The sequence below is a fragment of the Pseudonaja textilis genome, chromosome 8 (genome assembly GCF_049901715.1).
Source record: "Pseudonaja textilis isolate UNSWEBS1 chromosome 8, rPseTex1.2, whole genome shotgun sequence".
Lineage (NCBI taxonomy): Eukaryota > Metazoa > Chordata > Lepidosauria > Squamata > Elapidae > Pseudonaja > Pseudonaja textilis.
In genome coordinates, this window is record NC_141997.1 from 7,120,136 (window position 1) to 7,141,951 (window position 21,816).

A 21,816-nucleotide genomic window follows, 5' to 3' on the forward strand; every position below is an offset into this window, starting at 1 on the left:
CTTTCTCTTCTTATCTTCCTCCTGCACATTCTTTTCTGGTCGAGTTCTTCTTTGAGGTGGTCATTTCTGACCACTGCTGCAACTGCCTTCGGGAAAGGGAGTAATGGCCAGCTGAGGAGATGCGGCTCTCCTCAACCCTGCTGGCAGTCTCCCCACCCTTCACTACCTCTACGGGGTGGCTTAGCCCCGAAACCAGCCAGGGTGCTCCAGCAGTGAGCACGGATCAAAACCACGCACGATCGTGGTTTTGGTCTGTCGGCGAAGGAACTCAAACTGGAAGTCAAGTCTATTGTTTTTCATTGTAGTCTGCTATAGCCTGAAATCACCTTTAACCTCCGTCCCACTCCTTCCTCTGCTCCACCACCTATTATAGTCAAAAGTGAACATTTTGAAGTTCAGGCAATCTTGGACTCTAGGAAATTCCATGGGGCCACCTAGTACCTGTTGGCATGGAAACACCTCCCTTTTTCCCAGAACGAATGGCTTCACAAGAAACATGTACATACTTTAAAATGAATGTTTACATCACTTGTACCCTGACAAGCCTGATTGTATATTTTGTTGTCTCCCCTTCCCTATTTCTATTTCCTTCAGGTGAACTTTCCATTTTTCTAGGGGGGTGGCACGTCAGGCCCCATAGACAGGGATGCTATCATACTGGTGAGAGGGGGGAGGCTTGGAGGGATCTCTATATGTGGTTTCTGTTTCTATTTCTTACTTTGCTTTGCTGTAATTTTCAGGGCCTTGGGAGGGGGAATGGACTGTGCTTCAAGCAGCTGCCTTATCTCCTCTCAGAAGAAGTGCACCAGCATTGCCTTGGAGACTGAGTTTATCACCTTCTCTGCTGGCTTCTCTGCTGGCGTTTCTCATAATATCTTCACACATCAGGATTGACTTGGTGATGTATTGGATTTTGGGAAGGGTTCTGTCTGCAATGGTTTAATTTATTGTTTCAAGTGGGAAAAGTCACTTCCTGCTTACCTCTCTTGCTGTCAACTTCGAAAAAAAGTTTCCTTTCGAAATGGATTTATTTCAAGAGTTCCACTTTCTTGAGAAGATTGGCAAGGCAGGATCTTACATTCTATGTATTTTAAAAAGGTAGGTCTAGGTTCATTACAAGCCTTGTATGACTTCTGCCTAGGATAGCCCCCTGGAAAGTTGTGGCAAATACATTTAACAAATAAATGAATAAATTTCAAATCAAGACATGAGGTTTTTTTAAAAAAACGCATAATTAAATATATTTAAATATATGTATCTTACAATTCAATGCAAACCTAGATATCTAAAATGTTCTGCTTCCTTGCTACAGATTTCCCACCGCAATGTTTTATCACTCATTTTAAAAAAAAGAATGCCAACTGATATTCAGAAGTGATTTTGTTTAAAACACAGGTGTTTTAAAACCACTACCAAATGTTGATTTATGCTTTCCGTTCATGTTTGCCTACAAATCTCTAGTAGATTTACATAAAAATATAGCTTTTCATTCATCAAAACAATTTATTGAAAGTTTGCACTTTATCATAGTTTATTAAGTGGCTTCATTCAACACATAAAATTATAATACAACTTACTTTATATGTCTAGTTTGTTAGTATATGACAACTTCAATGTGGTAAATTCCAGTGTTTATAAAATTCAGTGCCTATCAGATTATCATGGAATAGACTATCTTCTCTTAACTACATCAGGAAATTATATCTGAATTTCTTCATGTAGTGTATTGGCCTTTCACTAGAAATGGAGGGAAGAGTTTTGGGAGCCAGTCTATAAACAGTCTTCTTTAATTAACAATAAAATAATTTTATTGAATGATTTTTAAGATTGAAAAGAAGAAGAATGGTACATTTTATTTTTTCTTGCTTTCTTATTGCACCAACATTACAATAAGAACTATATCTCAACAATTTTCAGGATCTGTTTATAGCAACACAATGAGCAAACAAAAAATCAGTACACGCAGATTTTACAAAAATATAATTTCATACCATGTGCAGAAACATACCGGGAGACATCGATCCAATAATCTAATAGGCTTCCACATGCATATTCAAATAGCATATATGTTAATTGATTACTTAAGAAATAAGATTTATCCCATCCATACGGTTGGGCTCTACTGGCACAAAATATAAATACAAGATTCATAAATGTCTCAGATCAACATGGTACCAGAAACGTTTTAGGTCCAGACCACACTGAATGAAATGGGACGTGCCTTGTGCTGTACAAATCTATCTCCCATTTATCATAGATAAAATTGGTTAAAAGGGAAAGTATCAGGTCGATCATCGTGTCCTGCCATTCAGTTGGAAGTGGGGGAGGGGAAAGGAGGCTTGCTGGCATTTTGGCATGCTTTTGCTTTTGCTGTACTGCTTGGGAATTTGGAAGTCATTGTCTTTGGAGATGGAGTGGACTCTCTCCCAGCAGATTCCAGCCTTGCGACATCACATTGGCTGCCAGTAGACTGGTTAGGTTCGGCTTGGGGAAACTGAAAGAATTGCTTTGTGCTTTATGCAGGATTTTTCAGTTTCTGCCTTACTTTCCTGCAATCACTTTCTCTTTCAGTAAAAGTTCTTTCGATTCAACTTAATGGATTTAAGAGTCTTGCTTTCCTGAAGGACCAGTTGGGGCAGGTCCTTACAGTGAGTTTCTAGCATATTGTCTATTTTTAATGTATATTTGTCCCTCTAGGATTAGAATCAATATCAAAGCAAAAAGGGCATGTAATCTTACATATATTTCAACTTTTCATATTTAATTTGGAAAAATAGTCTACCCCATAGTTTTAACACTTGTTCGATCTACTATTCTACCCTACTTACAATAAATACACAGACGGATTTTGATTGACATTTCACTACATAGTCATTAATTCAGTAACACTATATTCATTTATTTATTCAATCAATCACATTTATGTGGCCACCCATCTCACAACAAGCGACTCTGGGTGGTGTACAATAATGGTGTACCAATAATGGTACAACACTATATCATTATTAAGTAGCTCGTAAATCTTACAGGTGGAAAGAGAACAATTTATATCTTTCTAAGTTGAAAAACAGATGATGAAAAAAGAAACTAAATAATTCATTTCTTTTATAACTAGGGTCAAGTACTTTCATGCTAATTCTTATGCAGCAAAGACCATAGATTTTAACACTACCACGATGGTAAACTATGATGGTGCTTTTGTGTCACTTTTTCATGATGAAATTTTATTCACCATAAAAAAGTTGTAAAAATCCCAGTGAGTTAGAAGGTATTATTAAAAAAATAACATCTATTCTTAAATTTCTTTCAGGGAAGCACAGTGATCATTTGACAACAAATGCACAAGTCACACCATGATTATTAAAGTGATGAATGTTGGAAAAAAATCTACAGTATCACACTAAATGCTAATATTGACTTTTAAAACTGGTGTTCAAAATTCTAAAATAAACATTATAAAATGATCACATTCTAAAGGTTCAGTGCATTCAGCAGCTATAATTTTGCTGCTAATTTAGCTAAGTTGACCTCCAAAAATAACATACTAGTTCATCAAAATATACATTGTGCATTTGCTTTTAAATTAAAATAATAAAAACCATTTAAAGAATTATCAATTGATAGTGTGACTAAGTTTCAAAATAATCTACAGCATATAATTTAGAGTCAAGACACCAAGACAAAGCATGTGGCAAGCCTACACATTTCACGCAGCATGTAGCTCAGTCTTTCAGCTTCAAATATCAGTCTTCTTCCAAATAGTATAAAATACCCATCTAAAAGATAGTCAAGGAATCCAATGTTTTGTTTTCTCATAAGCTTCGTTTCCCAACACATATAAGTAAGTATCATTTCAAAATAAATAAATCATTACTTCCAAAATAAAACAAGAAACTCATTTTAGCATGCTTCATCCTTTACATCTCAGGTACAATTTTTTTTTAAAAAAAATGATTATACTGCAAAGTAGAAATTCTTTGATGATTCATTAAGATATTAAAATTATGATTGCTGAAGCATCAAGAAAATTTACATTAAAAAGTTGTAGCAGAGTATTTGTATATTTTCAGGATTATGAGTTCTTGCCCAAGAATTTCTTATATTAAGACAGTACACTGTGTTAAGCCATAAAATACTTTAGATTTAACATGTCATTCTGGTTAAGCCAGCTATGATTTAGCACCAACTGAAATAGGATTGTTAACAAACATGGTTTCTTATTGAAGGATACAGCTCCATGTATGAGGGGACACATACAACTTCTTTTGAGAATTCCACAGGACAATATAATCTGCCAAGCTGTTCTTCATAGAGAGACAAGGCTTCTGTGAGGTTGACACAATTTCCCTGCAAGGGAGCAGGATAGAAAATCTGGGTCAAACAATCAGTGGAAGGGCAGAGGAGGCAATTATATAAAAAGAAACAGTTCATGAATTGGTTCTTTATTATTAGAAGACTTTATAATGTGAGTGTGTATAACTATAAATATATATTATAATGACTACTGCAACAAAGGTGAAGCATAGAAGGGGGAAAATAAGAGATCACTTTTACGAAAATGATGTCTATCAATTGCAACAAAGGCTATTATATATCGCCAAATGATAATCTTATACAGCATATAGCAATTAGAATAATGGAATATGAATATTCCAAGGGCAGACAACTAAGGATATATTTTCTTATTTTACCGCTATTAAAATGCTTTTTCATTAAAAATAATATTTTTGTTAATATTTAAAAAGTGGAATCTATCAAAACTATTACAGAATAATAGCAAAATATTATTTAAACAAGATCAAAATGTTACATAAAGCTTGGATAGTAATCTAAAATTAACCACAATCAGCAGTGGTTATTTGGTTCTGCTGTCTTTTACAAAGCATATAATTTTGCCCACCTCAAATTGAATAGAATAGTACATAAATAACCTGTGTATATAATTTAAAAATCACAAACAGAAACAAGACACTAGGTAATTTATGGGACAACATACTGAAGTTGTTTAATGGCACGACCAAATCTATATAATGTAAGTAATCTAAAATCTTGTTTCATAGACCATCATTCTTTTTATTCAATTCTAATAATCATCTTCAAAAATAAATAAATTAGAAGAGACAGTGGGCAAAAAAATTAGATGAATGAAAAATGTAATTATTTAAGATACTCAATATGCAAACACTGCATTTAGCAAAGTTTATAAATTTCTTTTCCCTAACAGTATTTATATCAAGAACAGGTAATATTCCACTACATTTGATCTGTATAAATTCATGCTATAGGATGATTTATTTGCAATCAATTTATGCTCTTATAGATCCATCAAAACATCTGTATAATTATATATACCGTACTTTAAGGGAAAATGAATGTGAGATGGAAGATTCATCCCTGAAAAGTTTCTTATAGTTGGCAGCTGAAATGCGTGCATGCAAGATCTGTCCACAAAGTCTATACAAAGCACACTGAACTGTGTGCAATGCCTGAAACAGATTTAAATGCTTCACTTACACATTTCTCTACCTTACATTAATAAATGTTTTTTAAACAAATGTATCATGTCATTTCAAATCTTTTCACCAATGAAACAGAAATCTCTAATACAATCAAGTACCATATTTTTCACACTATATGATGCACTCTCCCCCTCCAAAAGTGGGTGGAAATGTCTGTGTGTCTTATAGAATGAATGCTGCTGAAGCCCAGCCCACACGCCGGCCCCCACCCTTCAGCCTCTGCCTCCCAGCAATTTGCCTCCTTGCAGCAAATAGCAAACAGTCTGGTCAGCTTCAGCAAAGCAAGATTTAGCACGAGCATCTGATTGGCGGTTGGATCAGCCTCCTGGAATACCACCGATCAGCTGTTCTAGGCTGCGGGGATCAGGCTGAATCCCAGGTACCTGGAATGGGCCAAAAAGGGGCCGTGTGGAGGCCAAAAATGGGGCGCATGGAAGCCAAAAGTGCAGAGACGGTGATCTGCGGTGACAGGCAGCGGCGATCCCTGCAGCCTGGAAAAGCTGATCGGCGGTATTCCAGGAGGCTGATCCAACCGCCAATCAGCTGCTCGTGCTAAATCAGTCTATGCTGAAGCTGACCGGGCTGTTTGCTATTTGCTGCAAGGAGGCAAATTGCTGGGAGGCAGAGACATATTTTTTTTCTTGTTTTCCTCCTCAAAAGCTAGGAGCCTCTTATAGAGTAAAAAAAATTACAATATACGGATATTTATTTATCTATTTATTTTGTCAAACACTTAGAATATAATAGAAATAAGAATAAACACAAGTTTAAATACATGAAATAGGAACTAATAATTGAGGACAATAGGACAGGGACGGTAGGCACGATTGTGTGCTTATACTCGCCCCTTACAGACCACTTCGGAATGGGGTCAGTCAGTAGAGGTTAGTTTCAGGGTAAAAGAGTGGGAGTTTGAGCAGCATGTGATAATAGAATCAGGTAGTGAGTTCCAGGCATTGACCACTCTCTTGCTGAAATTGTACTTCCTGCAATCAAGTTTGGAGTGGTTTACATTAAGTTTATACCTGTTGTGTGCTCTTGTGTTGTGGTTAAAGCTGAAATATTCATTAACTGGTAAGACATTGTAACATATGATTTTATGTACTATGCTTAAGTCCAATCTTAGCTGGCGTAAGGGTGATAAGGTGCTTTGCTAATTCATATTACAATCTAAAACTATCGGTGTTGCAAATCAACAAGAATATAGAACTTTAAAATGGGCAACATGGTTCACATATGGCCCAATTAACACCTGGAACTGATTGCAGCTGCAATTTAAAGGAAATTATTGCATTTCACTAACATAATTCAGATGGGAAGAATCTTTTAAGGAAAACCTTCCAACGCATTTATTTACCTCTAAATCACCCAAGATTTTGTAAGGGTCACCAAATATTGGCCACACCATCCTAGTGTACTACATTTCTAGCTGGTCTTATGTGGCTTTTTAAAAATAAGGAGGTTGAACTGCAGTCCACAACTCTTTAAACATTGATGCCACTGCTTTAGAATTTTATGCACAAAGGTACTAGGATGGGAAATATCTCTGTAAAAATCATGTACCCTGGCTCAATTCCATATTTTGCCATGCTGGATAGGGATAATGAAGTTTTTATTCTCAATAACCCCAGAAAATGCCATTAGGAAATCTGAATTTCAACTATCTAATTGGAATGATATTAAGATCTTGAGTACACCTCATGAAGCATGCCTTGAATAGTAACTTCCAGAACATTTAATTTTCTACTTGAATTCCTATATTAACAAAATAATAGATTTTCATCTCATACTTTGGAATATGAATCTCAGGAGCCATTATGGAACTATAGGGCTTGATAAGCAAAACAGTTTAGTAATCTCATCACAAAGCCAGATTATCTCCAATAATTTTTCTCTAGGGAAAGAAATATCCAAAAATCTTGTAATCTTTACTAGCAATTGTTCTGAAAGCTGGCATGCTTTATACATTTATTTACCTCGCTTTAATGCATAAAATAAAATAAAAAAAAGTTATAAAAAGTTATAAAATTTAAGTAAACCAGTTTAGTTTAAGTTCTGGCACCAGAAACCAGGAGACTAAGTTCTAGGCCTCCCTTAGGCATAAAAACTAGCCAAGTAACTTTTGGCTAAGTAACTTCCTCTCAGCACAGCCCACCTCACAGGGGTAACTGTTGTGTGAAAACAGGAAGCAAGGATTCTAGGGTATATTCATCTCCTTGATTTTACCAAATATAACAGGGTGAAATAATAACATAACTATGTGGTATAAAACATCAAACTATATTTTTATAATTATAGTCCTATGCATTTTCAGAAAAATATTTTTTTTAATTTTGATATTTTGGCAACAGTGAAAATTAAAAACTTTGAGAACCACAGAGCATATTTAATCCTTAATAATGCTGATATAAATAATAGCCAGACAAGATAGTATATTTTTATTACATCAGGTATATTTGTGATCTAACTGAAGCATAGTGATCAAATTAATATTGGCTATTTGCTTTTGTTATGAATTGCTATATACTATATATTTGTTAGTGATCAAATCAATATTTGCTGTTTGCTTCTAACATGATACACTGCTAGAAATCATTTGTTAGGAATTGAGCTTTGTTATTGGCTTCTGCTTATATTATTGTATACTGGGATGTCAAGCTCACGTTGTCACAGTGGTGCCATGTGATGTATTGGGACTTTTCCCCCCTTTGCTAAACTGGCCGGGGGTGAGGCCAGCATGTGACACATCCGGCCCGTGGGCCTGAGTTTGACACCCCCACTGTATACTGTCAGAAATTAGTTGTTAGGAATTAATTCTAGCCTAGTAAATTGTAGCCTTGATACTGGTTGGCATTAGTGCAAAACTTGTTATCTCGCTTCTGTCCTTTGATTCAAACCTAGGTACATCCTTGAAAATATAAAAGAAATTGTTATTCAGGAGTATCAGGCTTCATAGATAAAGGAACCAGAGTAGGGAGTTTCCTGCCTCATAGATAGTACCACAGCAGGGAATTACCTGAAAGTATTCTGCTGAATAAACAACTTGGCCAGATAGGGTAATCGCCCCACCCCAATACACGGCTATAGGGATGCTCCGTAGATAAGGTGGTCGGAGACAGGGGCGTGAACAAAGAAACTTTGAAGATAAAGACCCGCGTTGATATTGAACCTTTGTTTCTGACTGGGTAAACTTTGTCTTGAACAGGGTAAAAATGTGTATAATTGGGCGTTGTTTACCTGAACGCCACTTTTCCTTGTAGGCAAGACAGGTCAGGATGGGTGATACTCTCCTTTAACTGCTGAGGATTGAGTCTGTGCAAAAGGCTTATTAGCCTAGCTCCGCCCACTCCAGGTAGCCCCTCCCAGTTTCTGTGAAGTTAGTCTGACAGACCAGATTGCCCCTGAGAAAGGGAAACAAAAAAACACGAATATTATCTGGATCCCCCCCTCGGGTCCCCCGAAGGAACAGTCCCACATGGTGGGGCTGACCTGTCTTGCCTACAAGGAAAAGTGGCGTTCAGGTAAATAATGCCCATTTTCTCTTGTAAGGCTGTGACTGGTCAGGATGGGACATACCAAAGCAGGGTTGTCCTCAGAAGGGTTAAGACTGGTCACGTTCACGGTTCAAAACAACATGTTGCAGGACCCGTCACCCAAATGCCGCATCCACTGAAGTGAAGGAGTCCAGACGGCAGTGACAGATGAAAGGCGAAGGTGACGTGGCTGCTCTGCACACCTCCTCCACTGACACCTGCGTAGCCCAAGCCTCTGTAGGTGCTGCACTACGAGTGGATTGCGCAGTGATACCCTTGGGTACTGGCAGGGACCAACTGGAATAGGCTTGAGCAATACATGCCTTGATCCTTCTACTCACCGTAGATGGGGTCACCTTACCTTCCAAGGTGGAAGGTTGGAACGAACAAAAAAGAGAAACCGTTCTGCGAAATTCAGCAGTACATATAATATAAACCTTCAAGGCCCTGCGCACATCCAAAGTATGCCAAGTCTTTTCCAACTCATGAACCGGATGAGGGCAAAAATCCGGAAGAACCTGTTCCTGAAGGAGGTATTGACCTTAAGAATAAAGGCCAGATCTAACCTTAAAACCACCCAGTGGGGATGGAAAATATAGAGACCAGGACGAACTGAGAGTGCAACCAACTCTGAAATTCTCCTCGCCAAAGTAACTACCAGGAATGCCACCTTCAGGGTAAGGAGGTGTAGGCTGGACTGTCGAAGCAGTTCAAACGGAGGTTTCGTCAGTGACTGCAAGACCTTGGTCAGATCCCAAGTGGGGTACCTATCTCCTGTAGGAGGACAAAGGTTGGTCACTCTGAGGAACCTACGGACTGTAGGGTGCTGAGCCAAAGAGTCTAACTTTCCACAAGTTAACATTGATGAGATGGCAGATACCTGCCTGTGGAGAGTGTTAATGGAAAGGCCCTTATCCAGGCCTGCCTGCAGATATTCCAGAATAGCAGCCACCGAGGTTTGTAAAGGTGAGATGTTAGACTTGATACACCAAGAAGAGAAGGAGTGACAAGTAACTTCATAAATACAAATTGTAGAGAGTCTCCTGGAGTATCACCTTGTTGGAGAGTTGGGTGTTTTTTAAGACGCCTCACTCAATCGCCAAACTGCCAGATGTAGCCACTGGGGCTCTGGATGAGTCAGGGACCCCTGAAGAAGAGAGACATCCTCCTCAGGAATCCGCCAAGGGTGAATTACAGACAGGCCCATCAATGCCAGCAAGGCCAAAAGGGAGCCACTAATATCACCTCGGCCCGTTCCAACAAAAATTTCCGAATCACAGGTGGGATCAGTGGCAACGGAGGAAAGGCAAACCAAAAGACAATCCAGGAGGGCAGCTGCTACGTAAAGTGTTGGTCCCTTCTGCCCCCTGGGTGAAATATCTAGTGAAAAACCTGGGCAATTGAGCATTAAAGGAAGTGCTTAAAATGTCATCTAAATAACACTGTAGCGCACTGGGAGAGAACGAGGGTGCGCCACCAAGGGAGCCAGAACTTTGGTAAAGACTCTAGGGGCAGAGGATAACCCAAAGGGAAGAGCCCTGTACTGGAAATGGTGCCCCTGGTAACAAAACCTTAGAAACTTTCTATGTGAGGAAGAAATGGAAACATGTAAATAGGCTTCCGTCAAGTCTATGGATGTGAGGAAGTTCCCCTGCTGAATGCTCTCTAGAATGGAAGAAAGAAAGTCCATCTTAAATGCCCATTTCAGGTCAAGAATTGTCCTCCACCCCACCCCCCCACAGCCTTGGGAATAACAAAAATTCTAAGAATAGAATCCCATCCCCTGTTGTTGTAGGGGAACCTCCTGGATGGCCTTGAGATCTAGCAAATGCTGGATGGCCGACTCCATCAAACTCTGTCTCCCAGCATCTCTAGACAATGGGCAGGAGATAAAGAACCTCAGAGGAGTGGAGTAGAAGAACTCAAGAGAAAGACCCAATCTAACTATGGACAAAACCCAGGGGTCAGAAGTAATACCCTCCCATTGGTCTGCAAACCATGCTAATCGGCCACCAATGGGAATAGACTGTGCACTAGCGCTGGCGATGATACAAGGTGACTTCCTCATCCTCGAAAGGGCTGTGTGGCAGAAAACTGCTGTTTGCCCTTGCCTGAACGATCAGGAGGTGGTTCCTGATGTTGGTAAGCAGACTTGGACAGACGTTGGAAACTGGAACTGGATTCCCCTCTGAACTGAGGATGTTTGAAGTAAGGAGTGGCTCGATGTTGAGCCCTCTTGAGAAGCAAAGGAAGAATTTTACACTTATCTTTGGTTTCGACTAAAAGGGGCTCGAGGACCTCCCCAAAGAGCTTGTCCCCTTGGACCGGGGCAGACGCCAACTTCCATTTTTGTCTGCCATCAGCTTGCCAGTTGCGCAGCCAGCACATGGGCCTGGCTGCCACCGAGGAAGCGATTGTTCAACACGTTTTTCCTCTGCCTTGAGGACTTCCTTCGGCCCAGATGGAGCCAACAAGGAAGAGGCCAGAGCTGCTACAGAAGCATCTACTGTGGGAACCTGGAGCGTCTCGGTGAGTTCAGGTCCCACATTAAAGAGGCCAGAGGACTGGGCCCTAAGGCAGGAGCTTCCAGCTGTTTCCTGATCACCTTCAGAAACAGTTTAGGAGATGGAACCACTTCTTTCCTCACTTCCGGTTTGTCAAACAGAACATCTGATTCCTCAGGAGGAAGTGAGGCCGCTACCTCATCATCAGCACCTTTCTGATTGACGGTGTTCCTCGCCTTGAACAAGGGACTAAACAAGGTGTGTTTAAAACAACCTGTGAACACAGGAATCTCACGGGACATGCCTTTATCTGCTGACATATCAGATTCTGGCTTGTCAGGTTTCCCCGCCAAGGATGGAACCACTGAGGTAGCAGGAGCGAAGTCCTCAGCCAACACAGAAACTGGATCCTGGATAAAGGAACATCTTTCTGACAAGAGAGCTTCTTGAACCCGGGACCGTCTTTCCGATAAATCAGAAACAGCAGAAGAATGTCGGGTCACTCTCTGCCCTTGAATGTCAGGTCGCTCTTCTGAGATGCACTTCCTGATGTCCTTGTCGATGAGGATCTGTAAATTTACAGGAACATCAGAGTCAGAAGGTTCAGCTGGTCTGAGGCCAGTAGCAGTAGAAGGAAAAAAGGGTTCCACCCTCTGCTTACTGCGTCCACACTTTTGCCAAGGTACAGCTTCACCCTCATCAAACTGATTGCCTCCCTCAGAAGCGCCTCTCCTAGACACATCAGTGGACCACGTCTGGATGTCAGGTCTACAAGGTCCAGGCTCCTCCAAATCCACTTCACTGATGAATGATGCTGGAGAAGTAGCCCTTGTAGGTTTAAGCGAGTAGAGGCCTGATGCACCTTGGCTATCTGCTTCTCTATGGCCTGATGGCGCCTGGAAGCATCCTTCTCCTGTGCTTTAGAGGCCTTCTTCACAGGCTGCTTTCCTTTGATAGAAGCAGCAGGAGCCACCTTTTGAGGCTTGGCGGCTTCAGCCATCTTGGAACAGCAAGGCCTATTCTGAACTGAAAGTCCTGTGCAAGGAAGAAAGCACATGAAGGGATTTATAAAGGACTTCAGGGGAAATCTTCTCCATCCCCACACCAATCACCACTCTCTTCTGCCCTATGCAACTTCAGCAGGATGTTTTAACACATCTTCCTGGGACTCATACCCTCCTGGGCCTAATAGGGCAATAACTATAGACCAGGCCCGGCTGGAAGCCCAAGGGTCTTGTCTACCACAGGATAGGGAAACCAATCCCCTACCGGTAAAATTATGAAAAGCTAGCACCTACCCTTCTATGTCTTCCTCAGGAACAACCAAGACTGATGATGACAAAGGCGCAGGAGTGGTGGGAAGAAGAAAGGCCTCTTCAAAATGGCCACCTTGTCTTTGATCACTTTCCAAACTGGCCACCAGCCACGAGATCCTCACAAAATGGCTGCTTCTGGCCACGGGGCTCCTTTCTTCGTCCCCAGGGAGTTACTCTGCAGAGGCAGAGGAGCTTCCAAAAGGCAGACTCTTACTATGCCTGCTTCACCATGGGGATTGGGATAGCCCCACAGCTCTGTAAAGAGTGTGGCTGATGCCCACACTCACCAAAACGGCCACCTGACCGAAGCTTAGCCTTCTCTTTGCCACGGACAGCCCAAAGCGGCCCTGTGGCTTTGTAGCGAGGGCGGAAGCTGCTGCCCTCGACGAACGGCCCTCCAGCTGATCGATTCCTTCCTCTTTGCCCCGGAGGGCTGAAATGGACGCCTGCAGCCCCTGCAGGCTGCTCCGGAACTCTGGAGCAGTCCTCAGCTATTTGATGCTCCAGAGACCTCAGCTGAGAAGAGGAGCGACAAATTTAAAAGGAAAGGGCAAATGGAGGCTTTTTTCCCTTTAAAATACAAGAAGAAATTTTTCCTTTGCAAAGCTGTCTTTGGTCACAAAAAATACCCAAAGGCAGGAGAGGCAATACTCTGTGTCTTACTCTGCTAAAGACTGAGTAGAAACTGGGAGGGGCTACCTGGAGTGGGAGGAGCTAGGCTAATAAGGCTTTTGCACAGACTCGGTCCTAAAGAGCTAAAGGAGAGTATCACCCATCCTGACCTGCTGCAGCCTTACAAGGGAAAAACTCTGGGCCACTCTCACAGAGGTGTAGCTATTCCTTACATGCTTTTTGACTGTATGTTTTGGAAATAATTTGACGCAGATTCTTTTTGCTTTGGCCAAAATAAAAAGCTAAATACTTTTGCAAGCCTCATCTCGAGTCTCACTCTGTTTGGTATTTCGGTGGCTTAGGAAATGCCTGGGACCTTACATAATAAATATTTAACAACTATCATTCTATGAAAAAGCTAATGCTGCCACAGTCTTATCAGATTACATCACTCACAACTTAATTTAAATGTACCATATAGTTCCAGTCTCTGAATTTATTAGCTGACATTTTTAGTAATAAAGCTCCATCTAGTGGTTATATTCAATAATGGAGTGAAATGGTATTCGGGCACTAGTAAATAAGCTACCAAATTTGATACACTAAGGCAGAGTTGTGGTATATGGCTATAGTTAAGCACAATAAAGAAAAACAATAAAATCACAACACAGTATAAGCTATAGCACATCACGATAATATAATGCTTAATTTTAAAATTTTAGTTAATCTCAGCACAATCATAATTTAATCAGTATATAATTAATTTAAAAAATGAGTCAATTACATGTTAGCAACAATGGGGTGGTCATTGACCTGGAGCCAGACATCCTGGAATGTGAAGTCAAAAGGGCCTTAGGAAGTCTGAGCAACAACAATGCTAGTAGAGGTTACAGTGTTCCAGCTGAGCTATTCAAAATCTTGAAAGACGATGCAGTAAAAGTGCTACACTCAATTTGCCAGCAAATTTGGAAAACTCGACAGTGACCAACAGAATTGGAAAAGGTAAATTTACATTCCAATGCCAAAGAATGTTCAAACTACCACACCATTGCACTCATTTCACATGCTAGCAAAGTTATGCTCAAAATCCTACAAGCTAGGCTCCAGCAGTATGTGGACCGAGAACTACCAGAAGTACAGGCAGGATTTCGAAGAGGCAGAGGAACTAGAGTACAAATTGCCAACATATGCTGGATTATGGAGAAAGCTAGGCAGTTCCAGAAAAACATCTACTTCTGCTTCATTGACTATGCTAAAGCCATTGATAGTGTGGATCATAACAAATTGTGGCAAGTTCTTAGAGATGGGAGTACCAGACCATCTTATTTGTCTCTTGAGAAACCTGTATGTGGGTCAAGAAGCAACAGTGAGAACTGGACACAGAACACTGATTGGTTCAAAATTGAGAAAGGAGTTCGGCAAGGCTGTATAATGTCGCCAGCCTATTTAACTTATATGCAGAGCACATCATGAGAAAGGCGGGGCTAGATGAATCACAAGCTGGATTTAAGATTGCTGGGAGAAATACCAACAACCTCAGATATGCAGATGATACCACTCTAATGGCAGAAAGTGAAGAGGAACTAAAGAGCCTCTTGATGCAGGTGAAAGAGAGTACAAAAGTTGGTTTGAAACTCAACATTAAGAAAACTAAGATCATGGCATCTGGCCCTCTCAATTCCTGGCAAATAGATGGGGAAGAAATGGAGGAAGTGACAGATTTTATTTTCCTGGCTCCAAGATCACCACAGATGGGGACTACAGCCAATAAATTAAAAGACACTTGCTCCTGGGGAGGAAAGCTATGGCAAATCTAGACAGCATACTAAAAAGCAGAGACATCATCCTGCCAACAAAAGTGCATATAGTCACAACTATGGTTTTCCCAGTTTCAATGTATTGTTTGTGAAAGTGGGACCATAAGGAAGGCTGAGCCCCAAAGAATTGAGGCCTTTGAATTATGGTGCTGGAGAAGACTCCTGCAAGGCCCTTGGACTGCAAGGCGATCAAACTGGTCAGTCGTAGAGGAGATTAACTTTGACTGCTCTTTAGAAGGCCAGATCCTGAAGATGAAACTTAAATATTTTGGCTACCTAATGAGAGGGAGCAACTTAGCGGAGAAGAGCCTAACGCTGGGAACAATCGAGGGCAAAAGAAGAAGGGGATGGCAGAGAATGAGGTGGCTGGATGGAGTCACTGAAGCAGTCAGCATGAGCTTAAATGGACTCAGGGGATTGTAGAGGACAGGAAGGCCTGGAGGAACGTTGTCCATGGGATTGTGATGGGTCGGACACAACTTAGTGACTAACTACAACAACAACAACTAGTTTTTATGTTTCCTAGTGCTGTGTTACTTACCCTAGTGCTTTTTAAACTAAAAGACTTCGTTTTCAATGATTAATAAAAATGTAGAACTTTTTATATTATTGGAGACCAAAGGAAATAGTAGTTCCGCACACCATAGTTTAAAAAAATCTAGTAAATGCCATCAGTGTGATGCATAGTTAAGGAGGCGGACTAGGCAACAATAGACCAGATTCTCAATAAGTGATATTAGGTTAGTCACTCCCCCTTAGCCCAACCCAACACAGTGGATTGTTTTATGGGGGGAAAAAAGAAGGAAATCTTAAGCTGATGAAAAAAAGACAGAATAGATTACATATATAATAAAACTTTTCTTCTTAAATGGGGTTCTTGACACTTATGAGGAACTTAAAATTACAGGAGAACTAATCATAATCAATTTGTTTCCACATTTCAGAGGCATAAGAGAATATAACCTGACACATAATTAATCAAAAGCTCTGGAAAGACTGGGAGATTAATTAGGCCAATGGATATGTCAAGCTGGGACTTGGATGGCAGCAATGAGAAGGTAGATAACGCAGACTTGGAAAAATCAACGATTTTAGAATTTGGTTCTGCCAAAATGTAGTTGGTTCAAAACAGATTAGCAAAATTTCTGGAACTCAATGATTTTCACCTAGATTGGAGGTAGTTTGGTGTAGTGGTTAAGACATAAGGCCAGAAATGGGAAGATATGAGTTCTAGTTCCACATCAGTCATGAAGCCAATTGTGTGACATTGGGCCAGTCACTCTTTCTCAGCCCCTCGGAAGAAAGCAAGCCACTTCTGAAATTTTGCCAAGAAAACTAGAGATTTCTCTAGTCAGTCACCAGGAGTCAACACTGAATCAAACAAACAAACAAATCACAGCAGAACATCTATCTCATACATATTCCAACATTTGAAGTAGAATACTACTGTCTAACTTCACTTTAATCAAAGAGAAAACATCCCTGTGGAAGAAATGCAATTAAGTAAGACTGGCAAATTCCATTAAAAGTAAAGTGTGGCTCCTAGGATTTTTCCATTTCAAAAGAATGAAATAATCTTAGCTTCTGATGGAACTCACCTTCAACCCCCCTCCCCCCCAAAAAAACCCTGTTCCTAATTCACTCCCTTCTGAACACAGCATACAACTTAATACTAGGCTTTGGTATGACTCTTCACTCCAAACACCCCCTAACATGCCTATCTACAAAGCCATCTAAACAAGGTTCTTTTCAAAATTCCCTACAGTTTCATTATCTACAACAATTTCACCTGTCATACCTGGGTGAAATATTTTCCATCAGGTTTCAAGACTCTCATTGAAAGGTCCAGAATCATTCGTAGAAACTCCCATGTGGAATCTAAATTTAAACATACTAATTGTTTAATTAGGAATTGAATAATTCATAAATGTTAAGTGATGAGAACAACTACAATTTGCAACATCATTGGATTCATGTTTGATTTTTTAGGATACTCTGTAAATAAAAAGGCATGGAACTTCCTTTAAACATTTTTTTATAAATATAGGACAATTATTTAGAAAACAATTTCCAGCATTGCAGAAAATCTATCAATTATCTGTAGATGTGAGGGCCAATAATGCTTGTCTCCATTTTCCTCCACACCCCTAATATGCACAACTTATAAAATTATACTTTACATACCCACTTACTTGTTCTCTCTCTATTCTTCAGATGTACAGTAAATTACTTAACTACAAAAGAGATTTTCAGAAAAAACCGATTGACAATAAACTTTGCAGGGGAATGCATAACAGCATTTTGCAAAAGAACACAATAGCATCCCACCAAAGATTTGGATAGTCTCAATCATGCTAGGTTTTTATAAGGTATTATGGACGTGACTGTTTCCCAGATGTTTGGACCAGATAATTAGTCACGTTCTGCTGGTTAAAGCTGCTTGTTTTGAACTGGTCTTTATTTTTGATTTTGGTCACTATATTTGATCCGGATAAATAGCCCCAAGCCAATCAGGTGGCAGGCAGAAGCAACATGCAATTGCCAATCGCAGGGGCTGGGGGGAGCAGCGTGCGATGCAAGATTTTTTTAAAAAACTGCAGCTCCTTAACCCTAACCCTAGCAGATCTGTCACCAGGAGACCAGGAAGCGTGGGAGGGGCAACTTATGGGGGCTTCATAAAGACACAACTCAGTCAGCCCCAACAAAAGAAGGGAGGAAGAGCAAGGCTGGCACAGCATCTGGCATTGAGGGGGGATGGCTGGAAGGCATGGCAGGTGAACAGCAAGGCTGGCGCAGTTTCTGTGATTGCAGGGGCATGGGGGAATGCAAGCAGACGGCAAGGCTGGTGTGGTTTCTTCAATTGCAGTGAGTGTGGGGGGCAGGGCCGCAGGTGAATGGCAAGGTGGGCATGTCTTATGTGATTGCAGGGAGGCTGGGGTGGTGGTGGTCGTCAGGTGAATAAAGGTGGCATGCGGCTTGGGGGAGCCCCGCCACTGCCACTACGGCCTGATGCCTAACAGCCAATTCAGCTGTCCCCAAGCCATGTGCTCATCTGCCTTGTCTCCTCAGCTTCCTGCAATCATGTAAGCATGCCACCCTTGCTGTTCGGCCCCCATGCCCACTTCAATTGCAGAAGCCGTGCCAGCCTTGCTGTTCTCCTACTGCGCCCCCTCATAGCTGCCCCCCACAACACCAAAAGCCACACCGGCCTTGTTCCTCTTCCCCTTTCTTTGGAGCTGAGTTGCAAGCCAAGCTGCCTTTGTGAAACCCCCTTGATGAACGCCTTCCTCCATTCCTACTCCCCAACACACTCTTGCCTGCCTGCCCCCCAGTGAGCCCAGCGCTGCTATTCCCACCACTATTCCCACTCCTGGAAAATCCTGTGGAAAATGGCTGTGGAAAATCCAGCGGAGGAGGAAAGCTGGCTGTAAATAGGCTGAGGCAGGTGGCTGGGACCAAAGGAGGTGCAGCCAAGGGTCCATGCCTAAATGTCCCATTCTGTCCTTCTACATTACACACAAACCACTGTTGTGAGGTGTCTGATCCTCCCTTCAGATTTTTCACTAGAACCTGTGGAGGCTGGAGTAAGTCTGTAGAAAGTAGATTTGCATGAATGGACAATTTTCTTCCTCAATCTGAGCTTTTCACATATTCAGACAAATGCCCCAAAGATATTATTTTTTTATAGGAAAATAAAGCAGAAATACAATAAAAGTTTTTTAAAATAACCTTCTTCTGGAGATGTGGAGATTGGAACAGCTGTCAAATCATTAATTACATAATCAAACATTCTTTCTTCTTTGGCATATCTCTTCAGGACTGGGATACAATCTTCTATTAGTACCTAAAAAAGTAGTAACATTTTGTCTACTTAACATAATAATGATGCCCATAAGGTTACTAACTAGCACTTTCTGTAGTGGTCATGATGAACGGAGTAACCCAACTCTTTATCAATTCAACTGTTCTATCACTCAAAAGATCATGAACTATCCATATAAGGCCTCTTATAGATCTACATTGTTCAGAGATTGCTATTCGTTCTCTATAATTAAGACAGTTCAAGTTAGAAATTGAACATGGTATTTCTTGCATGCAAAGATGTGCTCTAATATTGATTTAAGGATCTCTTGCTGGAGTTTGAACAGAGAAATCATGATGTAAACACCATTCTTTTCTACTCTCATAACTCATAGAAAGGACAAGCCAAAAGACAGGATTTTGGAACAGAGGAGGCAGCTACACTCTGCTAGGCTACTCAAATGGGCAATGACCACAATCTTTTCTTTAAACAGCATTCCAGTCACCTATAAATAGCATGACTTGTCTACTTTGTTGTGTCAACTGTTCAACATCTGCTTCTTTTGCATCTGAACAGTCTTGGATCACTATAATACTGATTGGTTTGCCATTTCTTTTCTCCATGGATTGCGTTTAATCTGGTAAATCTCTGCTCTGCTCATTGTAAGCTAGTTAATGAGGTGCTGCATGACCACCTGTACAAAGGGGTCCTAGTGTACCTTGTGACATCCTAATTTACATGGAGACAATGGAGGAGCACATAAAATTAATATGCCAGGTCCTCAAGAAACTCTCGGGGGCAAACCTATATGCTGAACTGTCTAAATGAGAGTTTCACAAGTCCTGTCTGGACTACCAAGTGTATGCAAAGGAATAGAGGTGGACCTGGAGAAAGTGAAAGCCATATTAGAGTGGCAAGTCCCTTGAACGGCAAGCAGTTACAGAGCTTCCTGGGGTTTGCGAACTTTTATTGGCAATTTATTGCCTCCTTCATGAAAAGTGCCCTGCTGATCACCAAGCTGTTAAAGATGGGAGGAGGGGGAGAAAAATCTTGACCAAGCCAGCCATTGAACTGGCCAATGGAGTGCCAGAAGGCTTTCAAAGACTTAAAAAGACTGTTTGCAGAGGAGCCGATCCTAAAACACCATAACCCCAAGGAGCCGTTCATTAACCAAGCTGATGCCAGGGATGTGGCGGTTGGAGCCAGTACTCCTCCAGAAAATCAGAGAAGGGAAGTTTCAACCATGCGCTTACACTCCCCCAAAATCACCAAGACAAAGAGGCACTGGGCAGTGTGGAAAAAGGAAGCTTTCTCTGAGAGGTGGGCATTACTTACTTGGTGGCAACTCCTTGAAGGAAGTTAAGTACCTTTCAAAGTGTGAACGGACCATAAAAACTTGGAAGCACTGAGAACCCACTGAAAGCTCTCCCTGAAACAAGTCCAGTGGGCACGATACTTTGAGTTGACTTTGAATTGAAGTACATCCCAGGGGGGAAGAACTTTGTAGCTGCATGCCATAGTACAAGAGCAATCAAGTAGTAGTAAATGCCATCACCCCTCCAAAATAACGAGCAGCACAGGGGACCACAAGGCAGCAGGCAAAAAAAAAAAAAGATTGCCAGACCTCCACTGACTCAACAGATAAAAAAGGAATTACAGTCTGATAGCCAATTTGGAGGCCATGGAAGTAAACTAACATTGAGAGAAAGGATGGCATGGAAGGGGGACAAACTATGTTCCCAAGAGCCAAGCCTTGCAACAAAGCTATGACACCAAGCAAGCTAGCCACCTTAGATTCTTAAAAACTTTGCATTTAGTTAAGAGACAGTTCTGGTGGCCAGGGATAAAGAGGACAGAGTGTGAGGTGGGATTCAGCCGGTTCTCAATGGTTCGGCTGAACACCTTAACTTTTTGCACAGTTCGGGGAACCAGCTAATCCCACCACTGGCTGGCTCCACCCGCCCTGCCCCTCCCAGCCACTCATCTTGCCTCACCTGCTCACCTAGTCATGCCTGTGGACCAGCTTCTCTCTGGCTGCTCTCTGGCTTCCTCACTCACTTGCCTTCATTGCTCATCCATGTCCACACTGCACACGCAGCCCAGGCCCAGCTGGTCTCCCTCCTCGCCTGAACCATGCAGCAGCAGGGCCCAACTGCTTTCCACTCCTACCCTCTCTCTTCTTCCCGTTCTGACCTAGGCTTCCCCAACAGCACAAAGCTGAATCCTCGTCCTGATAAACCCTTTTTATTTAGTTTACAGTGAATTCCTCTCCAGCAAAGTCCCAGCCAACAGTCTTTCAAGATATTTCATAATTAAAGACCTTTATCAGGCTTGGAGAGTTGCCAGGACAATATCTTTCAGATGCTACACTGTAACAGACAATACTTGGCAAGAATGCAGAAACAGATCTTCACCCAAATGAACTAATTGTCTCCTGCAAAACCTCACTCCCCTTTTGTTCCTATTTTATTCCCTATGGGAGAGACCGTTCACCATCCACCTATGGCTTTACTCCCAAGTCGACCCTTGTTCCTTAGCCATTCCCTTCTTCTGGCAGCTCTGTGCATGCGCACACTGGGAACAGGCTTCAGCTGTTCTTCTGCCTCACTGATGTCCAACTCCAAAGGCAGGTGATAACTGTCAGAGGGCCCTGGCCCCACCTCTGCCTCCGATGCAGAGCACTCGTCAGAGCCTTCCCCAGACTCCAGGACTG

At 41.5% G+C, this 21,816-nt stretch overlaps 1 protein-coding gene across 2 annotated transcripts in view; it reads right to left on the reverse strand.

Moving 5' to 3' along the window:
* Window positions 1-1,785: 1,785 nt before the first annotated feature.
* SMS (spermine synthase) overlaps window positions 1,786-21,816 on the reverse strand; it is a 73,291-nt gene continuing 53,260 nt past the window's right edge. The window contains exons 8-11 of one of the 2 annotated variants that reach the window (XM_087938207.1): window positions 19,031-19,145; window positions 17,100-17,179; window positions 4,232-4,347; window positions 1,786-3,776 (exon numbers count right to left, since the gene is read on the reverse strand). In XM_087938207.1, the coding sequence (XP_087794333.1) occupies window positions 3,737-3,776; window positions 4,232-4,347; window positions 17,100-17,179; window positions 19,031-19,145 (351 nt within the window). In that variant the 3' untranslated portion in view covers window positions 1,786-3,736. The remainder of the gene's footprint in view (window positions 3,777-4,231; window positions 4,348-17,099; window positions 17,180-19,030; window positions 19,146-21,816) is intronic. The other variant, XM_087938208.1, reaches the window with a different exon arrangement.